The 11,513-nt window shown below is 33.7% G+C and overlaps 2 protein-coding genes across 8 annotated transcripts; one reads left to right on the forward strand and one right to left on the reverse strand.

Annotated features, from left to right (window-relative positions):
* Positions 1 to 380: 380 nt before the first annotated feature.
* LOC18050196 lies at positions 381 to 2,821 on the forward strand. Of its 7 annotated transcripts, none has more exons than XR_002906283.1 (4): positions 381 to 756; positions 841 to 990; positions 1,604 to 1,662; positions 2,562 to 2,821. XR_002906283.1 is itself a non-coding variant. In XM_024187392.1 (4 exons), exons 1-3 carry the CDS (start codon positions 596 to 598, stop codon positions 2,218 to 2,220), a joined length of 300 nt encoding a protein of 99 aa, XP_024043160.1. In that variant the 5' UTR covers positions 381 to 595; the 3' UTR covers positions 2,221 to 2,242; positions 2,562 to 2,821. The 7 variants fall into 7 exon arrangements, 4 of the variants coding, with proteins under 4 accessions (XP_024043160.1, XP_024043158.1, XP_024043159.1 ...); XM_024187392.1 differs by lacking the exon at positions 1,604 to 1,662 and adding an exon at positions 2,201 to 2,242 and having other exon boundaries at positions 841 to 959; XR_002906282.1 differs by having other exon boundaries at positions 382 to 756; positions 841 to 1,021.
* Positions 2,822 to 3,025: 204 nt separating this feature from the next.
* On the reverse strand, positions 3,026 to 5,072 carry LOC18050197 (putative pentatricopeptide repeat-containing protein At5g47460). Its single transcript, XM_006440244.2, has one exon. It carries the CDS (start codon positions 4,911 to 4,913, stop codon positions 3,078 to 3,080), a length of 1,836 nt encoding a protein of 611 aa, XP_006440307.1. The 5' UTR covers positions 4,914 to 5,072; the 3' UTR covers positions 3,026 to 3,077.
* Between the last annotated feature and the right edge of the window lie 6,441 nt (positions 5,073 to 11,513).

An 11,513-nucleotide genomic window follows, 5' to 3' on the forward strand; every position in this document is an offset into this window, starting at 1 on the left:
CTTGACTATACGGTCCATCAATTATATTTATACATATACATTCAGCTCACAACTACCAAGTCTCAATTGCCATTAAGACTACATGAAGAAACCAATATATTTTTTCTTTTTTACCCACTATCAAATTCTGCAACTGAGTTTTGTCGGTTTCTTTTTCTTTTTCCAGTCGTTTGTATCAAATCTCACTTTTGCCCTTCTACCATCAAAGATAACGGCTGAATGTGCTGATTTGGGGGTCTGGTGATGGTTGTTGAAACTTTAGGGTGCACGACAACTTTTGTTGAAACATGTGGGGGCTGGCGGAAAATAACCCTATCTCATATATAGATTGTAAAAAGAAGAATTTCTTTTAAAAAAAAAAATTGTACGAATCACGTGACTAATTTTAAGAGGGCCTCCGTGAGGTGAGCACGGCTACATCACCATGCTTTTGAATTGATCCGATCCGTTTTCAACTGAAATGGGTATGTGGTCGTAGCAGACTAGTAGTCACTAAAAATATCTCTTCGGCTAAAACCCTAAACCCTTGCGCCGGTTCACTCTTTAATTCCCACATTTAGACTCCCTCGTCTGTTTCCTCAGTTAAAATTAAATAATGGCATCTTCTTGTCATAGATTCATCCGCAGATCATCCCTGTCGTCCATCAAATCCGCCTTCAGATCCAACGCCCCAAAATCCCCCACCGCCGCCTCCGCTCCATTCCGTCTCCCCACAAAATCATCTCCCTCTCCTCTTCGCCGCTTCTCCCTCTCCAGGTACTCGTCCGTCAACATCTTCATTTCTTTAAATTTTTGTCTTAATAATATTTAATTTAATTTTGTTTCCTCTTTTTTTGATAGATCTCCATCGGAATTGGGATGCGCGCAGTCGCTGTTGCCGCTGCACAGCGTGGTGGCCGCGGCGAGGATGACGTCATGCCTGAGCGCAGCATCAAAGAGCTGCAGAGCGCTTTCACAGGGTACTCTCTGCTGCACCTCTCCCGGCCTCTAGTACTTGCTTTTTCTCTCTCTCTTTTTTATTGTGAGTACCTATAGACTATAGTAGTTTTATTAAAATAATTAATCATTTTTTTTCTCCAGTGCTCAATCCTGTGATTTAGTTATTGGTGCTTTGGGTGATTGATTGTATTTTGATTTGTTTTTGTTCGTCTCTTTGAAACTACCGAAGTACTACCTAATGAAAATTTGCATGTAACCCTTTAGGTTTTATTCTTTGGCTAGTCATTGTACACGAAGCTGTGACTACTAATTTCACTTACAAGTGACTAGATAGTTAGGCGAAATTTAAAACTCTCACATCAAGCAACACTTGTCAGAAAGTGTTTCTTTGTTAAAACTGGTGTGTTTGGAAACTATTTAGTGAAATTGCACATATATGTAGAGGGGTCCCTCTATCTTACATGCATGTAAGATACATTCCCCTCACATGAATAGTATATGGATCCCACACATACACTATTCATGTGAGAGGAGTGTATCTTACATGCATGTAAGATAGAGATTGCCATATGTAGAGGGAAACATATTGAGCTCATGAATTGGGGCGTAAGTGCTCTGGTTGGCTATCTTAATTCTATCTAACTGGAAAATTTGGTTCCTGCAGGCACATAAGAAATAAATTGGGAATGACCTGTCAATTATGGATCTCTGCATCATTATCAAGTACGAAACTATTAGTCCTCTTCTAGATGTCTTCCAAATTTTTAGTGATATCAGAACAAAGGAACACTTGTTTAGTAAACTATTTTTTTTCCCTTGTTGATTTACCCATACCTTCTAAATATGTTTGGAAAACTGAGAAGGTTCGTTTGAATTTAGTGCTGCATGTGAGTTTCTTTTGCTTTTTGTGTCCGATACCGGTGACTTTCTTCCTACCATTCTAAATTCTTAACGGGTGTGTGTATCTATCTATTACATTGTATTTTCTTGTTTTTGTATCGTTGTCAGTCCTTTCTCCAAGCCAATATGCTCTGTAATTATATTAGGACACACGGAACATGTGTCACTGTAACAATAACTAAAAACTTTTGAGACATAATAAGTTGGAGATGCCCAAGAGGTAGGCACTATGATTACAATTCTAGGAGAGAATGAGACTGTATTGCTGAGCACAAATACTTTTGCTTGAGTTTGTGTACATAGAATGATCCATTTATAAGTGATTAGAATACTATGGTAACTTAACTGCTCCTTCTCCCAGATGGAATTGATGGTACGTGAGTCATGTGTGCCGTATTTGGAGGTGGGCCTATCATCTATGCTTCATTGCTATGACTAGAAAGAATGTGGAAAACTATGCTAAATAATGATAGTGGGATGACTTAAATTGTTTTGTACAACCTTTAAAAAATCAAGTGTACAACTATTTAATGAAACAGAAGCTGAATTTTGCTTATATGCATATTGCAGTTGAGATTGCTATATAAAAGTAGTCTCTCTTTCTCTCTCTGTATCTTTTTTGTAATTTTGATGAATGCATTTTTTTTTTTCTGGTTTGTATCAAATTTCTTTGTTCCCTTATATATTCTTCTGATCTTGATCTTTGCATTCTGTTGCTATAGAGTTTGGCCTGTCGGTTCCAAGGTGACTCAGTTGGCAGATATCGGAATACGAGGGGTTATGCTCGGCTGAGAAGCAACATAATTTTAGCTTTTTGCTCAACATTATATTAATACTGCTTGATACTTTTTTAAGCCGTTAAGACTGATTTAGTTATTCTAGCGGAGAAGATTTTGTTGATGAGGAATAAGAATTTTACCATCCTGTGTATCATTTATTCATTAACCCTGTAGTGGCCAAAGGTTTACATCTTTCTTCTGTACTTCTCGTGCGATCGCTCTCATTTTCTTCCCCAATTTGGTTAGCTTTCGTCTCTTATTATTTATCAATATCTACAGAATAATTACGAATAATTTCTTGGTTAAACTTTTATCTTTTTCCCAGCTACTGATGTCAGGCTGACATCAATGAACGTTTCTTCAAAATGATATCTCTATTGTCTACTTCCACAATTATGAGGGTTGATTTGACCCGGATCAAGTATAGTAGATGAATTATAATCAACCATATAAAGTTTTTCATCGTATATTTGATGAATGGGCAGCAACATTTTCCACCTCAATCCAACTACAACCGGCTTCTTTTCTCAGCCCTCTCTCCCGCATGAAGTTTCTAATCACACTTGCAACGTCCCAGTTGCCATGGCTTGTGTATAAATTACACAGCATAACGTAAACATAATCACTATCACCCTCCAATTTAATCACCTCTGCGGCAGAAATCCTTGCTACATCCAGATCGCTACAAGCTCCAGAGGCACTAAGCAACGCTCTCCAAACCACACCATAAGAGCCAAAACCCAGTTCACGTATCATCCTCTGTGCCCTCCAGACCTCCCCTTTTTGTCCCATAAGCCGAATCATTGAACAACAATGCTCAACTGTTGGTTTAATCCCATAATCCTTGGTCATTGATTCAAAGTACTCACTTACCTTATCAAATGGAATGTCCGTATGGGAACATGCACCTAATACATTTAGAAATGTGACCGAATCAGGTTTTAAATCCCTCACCGTCTTCAATTGCTCAAAAAGCTCAATCACTTTGGTCAAATCACCATTCCTAGCATAGCCAGTGATCATTGCATTCCACGTCACCAAGTTCTTTCTACATAGTGATCGGAACATCGAATCAGCAATCTTCACCTGTCCACATTTAGAGTACATGTCAAGAAGAGCACTCGCTACAACTATTGATGCGTCCAGACCTTGCTTTATCACGCAACTATGGATCAGCATTCCCCATGTTAAGGCTGAGAGACCAGCAATACCGCTCAGCATAGTGGAAAATGTGTACTCATCCATTGGGACATCTTTAGACTGCATTTCACCGAACAAATGTAGAGCTTCAGGAACTTGATTTCTGTTGACATATCCCGTTAAAATCGAATTCCATGAAGATGAATTTGGACTTGGCATACTCGATAAAATCATAATAGCATCTTCTATATCTCCAAACTGGGCAATGCCATTTATCACTTCATTATACGAGATTGTGTCAGGATTAGGCAACCGATGGAGAAAACCGAACGCCAATTCAAGATTTCCATTTCTAGCACTTGCAGCTATAACCGAATTCCAAGAAATAATGTCCTTATCAATCATCTCGCCGAAAACCCCAATGGCATCTTCAACAGACCCGCATTTTCCATACATGTCAATCAAGCAATTAGCAATGACAACGCCACGCTCCAGGCTATATTTAACAATCTTAGAGTGAATTGCCATGCCAAGCTGCAACGAACCCAATTGACCACAAGCCGCTAAAGCTGAAGTGAACGAATAGGCGTCAGCATAAATTTCGCTCCTCTCAAGTTCAACAAACAAATTTAACGCCTTACGATATTTCCCAGATTGCACGTACCCAGAAATTAGGGAATTCCAAGACACCACACTTGGTTGAGGAATTTCAACAAACATTTTGTGAGCGTCAGCCAACGAATTAATTTTTCTATAGAAGCCCATCAAAGCAGTGGACACAAAGACATTAGAGAGAAACCCAGATTTTAAAATGTAGCAATGAAGCTGTTGGCAGTAAGTGTCCCAGCCCAGGTCACTTGAGGCTCGGAGCAAATGAAACAGGACATACTCATTTGGTCTATAACCAGAATCAAGCAATTGGGAGGCTTCATATACGCCAAGCTCAGTATTAAGGCCACCTTGGGCGAGTACTGAAATGACATTTGTCCATGATTCAAGACCTGTTCTTTGGGGAAAGTCGTCAACAATGTAATTGTCAATGCGTAGACTTGTAGTGCTAGTGCTAATACAGTGACTCGATGTGCGAAGGGCACTGGGATGCTTTTTGGTTAGCAGATACTTTCGAGCTCTCTTGATTATAATAAATTTATGCATATCTTTGTAATCCAAAACCGTATCATAGTTTGCATTGCTGACTCGGAGCTTTAAAGCAATTTGAAAGTTGTTTTAGAACATACCCGATCTTTTTTATGGTTCCATAGACAACTGTCTTTCACAATTTTTTTTTTTTTTTTGAATTGTGACGGGGTTACTTGCGGCAGCAACTAGGGACAAAAAAAAAAAAAAAAAAAGCGAATGGCCCTAACTGCTGGATTCAGAAACTAGGCTTATTCAATCAAACTTATCTCCCACGATTGTGTTTTCTAGCTGTCATGCTCTCTTACTCTCGTGCCCTTCTATAACTATACTCTCCTAGCCATACTTATTTGACTTATTCAAGTTAGAGATAGCAAAATTTGGATCTCTATGCGGATAAAATCCGGATCAGTAAAAAAAAAATACGGATCCCTATGCGGATAAAATCCACATGGATTATCGGCGAATATTCTAGATATCCGAATCTGCAAAAATTAAAATTCAATAATTTACCTAATAATATTAAATAAAATCCAATCATAATTCAACAGTCAACAATTTAATACCTAGAATAACATACAACACCATAAAGTCACAAATAAAAATATCACAATATAAATCAAACATCAAGAATAACATAAATTCAAGTCTGGCATCACCACAAATCCACAAATAAAATTATAAAAAGACTCCAAATCCACATAAAATAATGTAGATCCCAATATATTTCTTAATTTAATTTAACTTATATTTTTTTATTAATCCTATTATTTTTTATTTAACTTATATTTTTTTTCATTTAATTTGAATTTAATAAATAATTAAATTAAAAATAATACAAATCCTAATTTTTTTTAATTTAATTTAACTTCTATATTTTTTTTAATTAGTCTTATTATGTTTTTTTCATTTTACTTATATATTTTTTCATTTAATTTTAATTTAATAAATAATTTAATTAAAAAATAATGCGGATTCGGATATCCAGTTTTTTGGATGCATTTGCATCTGGTTACAGATCCGGATCCGCATTTTTTAATATACGGATCTAGATTTTTCCAAATCCGGATCAGTTTTGCCATTCCTAATTCAAGTTTCTAGCTACTGAGCTTTTCTACTGTCATCCCCTCCTATGGCCATGCTTATTTGACTCAGTTAAGCTTCTAGCTATTGAACTCTCTTGCTGTTGTGCCCTCCCGTAGCTGTACTTATTTCACTTATTTTGGCTTCCAACTACTAACCTCTCCAATTGTGGTGCTCCCCTGCAGTTTAACTTATTTAACTAAAATTATATTTTCGCTTTTTGACCTTCCATTTCTTGTTACAATTTATCAATGATGAAAAATAAAAAATGAGGTGAAGAGGTAACAGCCACTCAAATACGTTGGTAGAATATTTTAACTCCTGGAGTGCTATACTTATAAAATTGAGAGACTTGATAATATACAATATACATATTGCAAAAATGATATCGTGCGTGTTGCATCATTATTTTTTTAAATTTATCATTTTACTATCATACTGTGATATATGAGGATTATATTTAGGATATAAAGTTTGCCTCCTAAAATTTTGTTAGTGCAGTATTACTATTTTTATTTAACTAAGACAATTTTTTTTTTTCATCTATTTCATTAAGTTGAAGAAGCACAAAACTTCTAAAATTTTGGGAACGATAACAGATCCGAGGATCGTATGCAATTTAGATTTCGATTTCATAAAGTCACTTGTAACAGACTACTAGTTGTTCTATTTGTCGTTTATAGCATTCAATGGAAATGATTATCAATAGAAATTTGGTTATCTCGATAAAATAAAATTTGGTTAGATTTGCAAATTAAATATCAAATGCACTTAGGGCTAGTTTGGTAATAATTTAACTTTTAAAATAACTATTATTAACCATGATTATAATCAGTTATAGTTTGGTAATTATGTAACTTTTAAAATACCTGTTATTAGCCATGATTATAATCAGTTAAAACGTTTGGTAAAAATTAACTTTAAAAGTACTATGATTTTTAAAAGTATTCGTATGTGTTTGGTAAATATTACTGTTAAACTGCTGTAAACACATATATATAAAAAATTATTGTATATATAAATTAATTGATAACTAAAATAAATATTTTATTATATTATTAATTTTGTTCTTTATTTTTTGTCTCAATATAATTGATAATAATAAGAATCTCTTTAAATTTAATGATTTTATTTCCTAATTAATAAGGATGATTTTTTGTTTTTATAATATATGTGAGGATATATATGAAATTTTATTTAGTATAAAAACTTATTCTCAAAATCAAATTTTAAAAAGTTATTTTTTCTTACTTTTCAAAGTCTACTTTAAGATGAGGTGATTTTAAGAAAAGTTATTTCTAGAAAAATTTATCAAATATCAAAATTAACTTTTAATTTTTTTAATATTTAGTCTCCAAAAAAATAATTTCAAACGGGCCCTTAGCCTTATCGACAAACCTTATAGTTTGTTATCTTTGATCAAAATAGAAGTAGAATTTAGACTACCATCCATTAACATGAACTCTCATAAACTTCTACGAATTTTATCCCACGTTTATATAATTGTGAGATGCCACTATATGGTTAAAGTTTGAACATTTTATTGGGAAAAAAAATGGCAAAATTGAGAACGCGAGAGCTAAGTATTTCTTGCAGGTAACAAAAAAAAAAAAATACGCTTAATGTTAGCCGAAAGGCCGAGAAAGGTTTTAAAAAAAATACGCAAAAAAAAAAACAAAACAGAAAAAATGATGCGCACAAGCAGCGTGCGTACAAATTACAGTCAATGTTTTGTACAAAAAGAACAGAGAAGCTTGCCATATCATGCAGACCACGGAGAGTTTAATAAACAGCAAACAGCGTGACGTGGCATCTGTCGCGTTCTCTCTGCATACGAAAACAAAGTTACAAAACATGACCGTATCGAATACGACACCGTACATGTACTAAACCGTCCTTGTATTTGGGGAATCTATTAATATCTATTCTATATATGGCCTAGTCTTTAATTACGGCATTTCCCTAACCACTATGAATTGTTATTGTATCTAACAGAACGGCGTTTACTGCTACAACGCCAATAGCCTTCGATCTTCAAATCTAATCATGGTATAAACAAAATAATTATGATCGAAATTTAAATTAAATTTCTGTTTATAGCAACTTGTAATATTTTAAGTCTATTCTTGGCCGGACTTAATTATCTTTAGTTTTTTTTTTTCAATTCTATTACACTAGTTTGTTTTATATCTACGGGTCAATGGATGTGTATGGATATTTGTTTTGGCGTAAGTTTAGTTCATCCCGAAAATATTATCAAAGCTCCTTTTCAGCAGGTAGTTTTGAAGATGATGGAGACTAAAGCGCCTAAAATTTTTTTTTTTTTTTGTTGGGAATAGCGGTGATTGGATGAACTTGAAATCAAAGAAAACTGCCGTTAAAAGTGACGCCAACGAAGGCACTTCGACAGTCAAGTCAACCGGAGGTTGAAGGAGATGATGAATTTCAAAAAAAACCCTTGAATGATACAAAATTTGAATGTTTGTGTGAGTTAGAGAACTTGCCTCCTTTGTGAGACTAACATAAACTTTTAAGTTGAAGTGCCCTTGAGGGCATCTTTGTATCTTTTTGGATAGGTGGTAGATTGTTATTGGTTGTTTACATCCTCAGGTAAAGGTTTAAGAGTAATTTAGTGTTTCTTATTGAGGTCTTTGGGTTTTCTTGGGGTGGATGGTTGTCCTTTAAAAGATTGTCCTTACTATGATTGGCTCATTTCAAATAAGCTAATTCGGCCGAGAAGCATTTGATTTCGCTAAAGGAGAAGTAGGTAGCTGACGGCTGTGTGTGTGGTCCCCATTTCTCACATTTGATTCATATGGCCTGTAGTCAGATATTTGGGGGACGGCCCAAATGAAGACCATGTTGTGAAGATGTGTCTTGGCCTCATTGGTGAAGTTGTCACTGCTTTGTGGTCCCATACTGACATGTGGCATTTTTAATGTATTGTCGAAGACATTTTCTATAGATTTCAGGTGATTTAGGTGGCTAAGCTGATTTTATGGGATTTTCCCATTACACCCTTGTCTTTTCAATTCCTTCTTCATTCTTCATAGAGACTCAAGTGTCATATAAAATGTCTTCACACGCGTCATATCCTAAGTATTTCTTACTCAAATCTTACCATCAACAATATCCATACATGTTACCACTTTTATCACAGTAACTCTACTCACTTAGAGTCCTTGCACTTACAATATTGAGTGCAAGGGTTCGACCCTCCATAAAAGCATTTATGGGGGTTATTTACAATCCTCCCTCAATTATCAAATAATTGAGTGGAGCCAGTTTATCCCTCACGAAATGTGAGTGGAGTGGACAGCTCTCGAATATTTGAGAGAGTTTGAAGAATTTGGGCAGCGCTTCAGAGTAGTACATGCCACAAAGAAGGTCCCAATTGTAGAATATGTTTGTAAATATTAATTGTAATACCTACAGTCTTGTATAACAGTATTAAAAAAAAAAACTCTACTCACTTAGTCACAACTCAGTAGTGCACGTTTAATAAATCGTACCTAACTAATACGTGTACAATGTACTCGTATTAATTTTCTTATATTGTATGTCAAGTTCTTGAATATTATATCCAATGCATATTTAATTTAAAAAAAAATCTGTGGATAACTTAATACAAACAATTTCTAAATCATGAAGTATGTACATGTAAAATGAATCATCAATCCGACGTACCATATTCAACGCTTGTAAAAAAATAAGAAGAAAAAGGAAAAAAGAATTGATTACGACTGTAGATTTTGAGGATGTAGAAATTCTTGGTTAAAAGAATTCAAAAAAAAAAAGAGTAAAAAGAAGAATGCTATAATATATTAGAGGTCAATACAATCAAAAGCTACATGAATTTATTGTTTGTTCACTTTACTTTCTGTTTTTAAAGTACTGCATTATAGGGTAATTACTATTTTAGTCCCTACAGTTGAGTTAATGTCAGTTAGTCTTTGTATTTTTGAAAATGACCAAAATGGTTCTATAATTTTAGTTACTTTCATTATTCCATACAACTTAAAATTCAAATAAATACGACATAAAATTAATGAGTGAATAACATACGATAATTAAGTAGACTTTAATCAAAATATGTATACAACAGCGACCATTTAGCAAATTTTCAAAAATGAAAAAATTGATTTAGTAATTGACTTAAACTATAGGAATTATTAATTACACTAATTGATATTATAATCATACGTCTACCCATAATCTAAATCATTAAAATTATAAGGTATCACGTTTTATTGAGCATAATTGAAAATTTTACGTAAAATAAATGCAACGTGGAATAAATATACACAAAATGAAGGAAGGTCTACTCTATATATTTACAACTATAAATATTTATACAGTAAAATTTTTTATCAACGGTGACTCAAACTCAATAAGTAAAAATTTTGATATATGAGTACTCAAACTCAAATGTTTTGATGGAGAAGTAGTGTTAATGTGTTTTCACCCGGCCATTGCCGAAAATTTGCAAAAATCATTGGTTGCAACTCATAACTCGACTCAATTTTACTCTTACACGATGAATTAACTGTGTATGATGGTCGAAGGTTCGAAAATAAGAAAATTTGATTTCACACACAAAAAAAGGACAAAAAAAGAAACAATAATGATAATAAAAGGAGAGAGAAGCTATTTGTTTCTCGTAATAATAACAAGAAACGAAATTAATAAAAGCCCTTTCGCATTAGGTCCGTTTTTTTTATCACAATCATGTGTGGAGCGTGGGTTACTCTGTTAAAAGCATCGGCCGGCATGCTAAAACTCGTTGTTGCAATCAACTGGTGCGCAAATTTACATTACCCATAAAAAATTACAAAATCTTTAATTTAGATTTTGTTTAAGATCGAAGTGTTGTAATTTTTAAGTTACAATGTAGTAAATATAAATTTTAAATAATAAAATTTTGATAAAATTATTAAAGATATAGTAGATTTCTATTATACAAATGAAAAATCACATCAACATAAGTTCTAAATTATAACAGCTAGTATTTATCAAATACTTTAACAGTTGCCCAACTTCAATATCAAACACACCCTTAGACTTTGAACTAATTTTTTAATCTTGAAATCATATTGATATGAAAGTGTAATTGCAGATTGGGGTGAAGAAAAAATTTTTATTTTAGAAAATCATATTAACAAATGACATTTGGTAGATTATTTAGGCAAAATACATTAAGGAATTGAAACTACATCTGATTATATAGAGGGGGAAGCTGTAAACGTGCCAAAAATTTTAGGATGATTTTACGTTGAAAACGCATAAGACTTTTTTTCTTCTTCTTCTTCTTCTTTTTTTAATTTTGCAATGAAAACTTACTTTTGTTTTTTGGGAATGTGAAATAAAATAGCTGGTTAGCACGTCTCATTCTCATGGGCATCTTGACTGATCGGGCTGTCAGATGCAACAAACCCAACAGTTCTCTTGACTTGTTTAACTGTATAAGCCACCTATGCATCTAATTTTTAACCCAAAATTTTCCCAAAACATTCTTCAGTCATACTGGAATTATAT

Source organism: Citrus clementina, unplaced genomic scaffold, assembly GCF_000493195.1.
Source record: "Citrus clementina cultivar Clemenules unplaced genomic scaffold, Citrus_clementina_v1.0 scaffold_3, whole genome shotgun sequence".
Lineage (NCBI taxonomy): Eukaryota > Viridiplantae > Streptophyta > Magnoliopsida > Sapindales > Rutaceae > Citrus > Citrus x clementina.

Bases quoted from the DNA above. Each gene is read 5' to 3' on its own strand.
- LOC18050196 (XM_024187390.1), top strand. From the start codon at position 596: ATGGCATCTTCTTGTCATAGATTCATCCGCAGATCATCCCTGTCGTCC. The intron at 757-840 runs GTACTCGTCCGT...TTTTTTTGATAG, and splicing joins CGCCGCTTCTCCCTCTCCAG to ATCTCCATCGGAATTGGGAT.
- LOC18050197 (XM_006440244.2), bottom strand. From the start codon at position 4,913: ATGCATAAATTTATTATAATCAAGAGAGCTCGAAAGTATCTGCTAACC.